This window comes from Aplysia californica, unplaced genomic scaffold (genome assembly GCF_000002075.1).
Source record: "Aplysia californica isolate F4 #8 unplaced genomic scaffold, AplCal3.0 scaffold00212, whole genome shotgun sequence".
Lineage (NCBI taxonomy): Eukaryota > Metazoa > Mollusca > Gastropoda > Aplysiida > Aplysiidae > Aplysia > Aplysia californica.
In genome coordinates, this window is record NW_004797482.1 from 670385 (window position 1) to 671570 (window position 1186).

General features: G+C 46.4%; 1 protein-coding gene across 1 annotated transcript in view; it reads right to left on the reverse strand.

Annotated features, from left to right (window-relative positions):
• Positions 1–1186, reverse strand: part of LOC101847497 (fructose-bisphosphate aldolase) — a gene marked incomplete in the record, with an annotated part of 13048 nt that overhangs the window by 3578 nt on the left and 8284 nt on the right. The window contains 2 exon segments of the mRNA XM_013083115.1: positions 63–332; positions 646–834. Coding sequence (XP_012938569.1) covers positions 63–332; positions 646–834 — 459 coding nt within the window.

Genomic DNA, 1186 nt, shown 5'->3' on the forward strand with positions numbered 1-1186 from the left:
AGAGAGAGAGAGAGAGAGAGAGAGAGTTCGTGTACCAATTACTTCACGTCCTATATACTCACACCACCCAGAGCCGGCGGCAGAGACCTCCTCATGGCCTTGAGAGTACACCCAGCACGCCTCGCCGCTCTGACCAGCTTGGGGTTGAGCACTGGCTCGGACACCATCTGGTCACCCCTCGGACCAGCACACTGACCCTCAGACTGACCATCAGACTGAGCAGGAGACTGACCAGCAGACTGAGCCCAGGGCGGTACCGTAGCACCGGCCACACCCATTAAGCGGTTCCTCACAGGCGCTGCCACTAGGGCTTTGAATCGGATAATCAAACCCTGAATTAAAACAAAATAGAGAACGTTTGAGTTTCATTCATTGCACACCTTTTAGGTCGAAGTTAAGACATTTTGACAGTAAAGCCTTTTAAAGTCGGAAGCTGAAATCTCGGAATCCATCTCTCTAAGGACATAAAGACACATAATATTATTATCTATTTCCAATCAGCAGAGCACAAGCAATGCTTCGCAACATTTCGAAACATGACACACAAATCAGAAACAAACAAAGATTCGCATACACTATTCATATTCTTTGCATGCCTTTTAAATTATCACAGTGTAAGACAATAATGTTCCTTCATTAATATACCTCTATATAGACATGGTGATCCGTCATCGCTTTCATCAGAAATGCCAGGACCTCCTCGAAAGCGAGTCGGATCATGAGGAGATCGTGGTCGTGGCCTGCATCCAACTCGATCGAGGCGATGGGTACCAGCCCCGCCTTCTGACAGGTGTTGGCGAACAGCGCCACCGTGTTGCAGTTTGCCATGATAGCCTGGTGAGACAGAACATGCTTTAGAGAGGGATTTTTACGGCATTTCCAACCCAATAACGGTCCTTTAATACTGAGACAAAGTAGGTCACATAAATACCAAATATATTGGGCGAGATATTACTAAGACAGTAACATAAGTACAAAGAAAAAAGGGAGCGATGAAGAAACTTTATGTGTTATTGAAAAGCAGAGCCAACCACACCTTAGAGCAGGGGAGTACAAAATGAGGTAAGTCAGTGTAGCCGTCGTTTATAAAAGTAGGTATTTTTATGGATGCAGTCAGAGTGGTTAATGCGCTCGTCTCTGCAGCGGAAAGTCCGGGTTCGAGCCTCGGTTCGGACACGGATCTTTT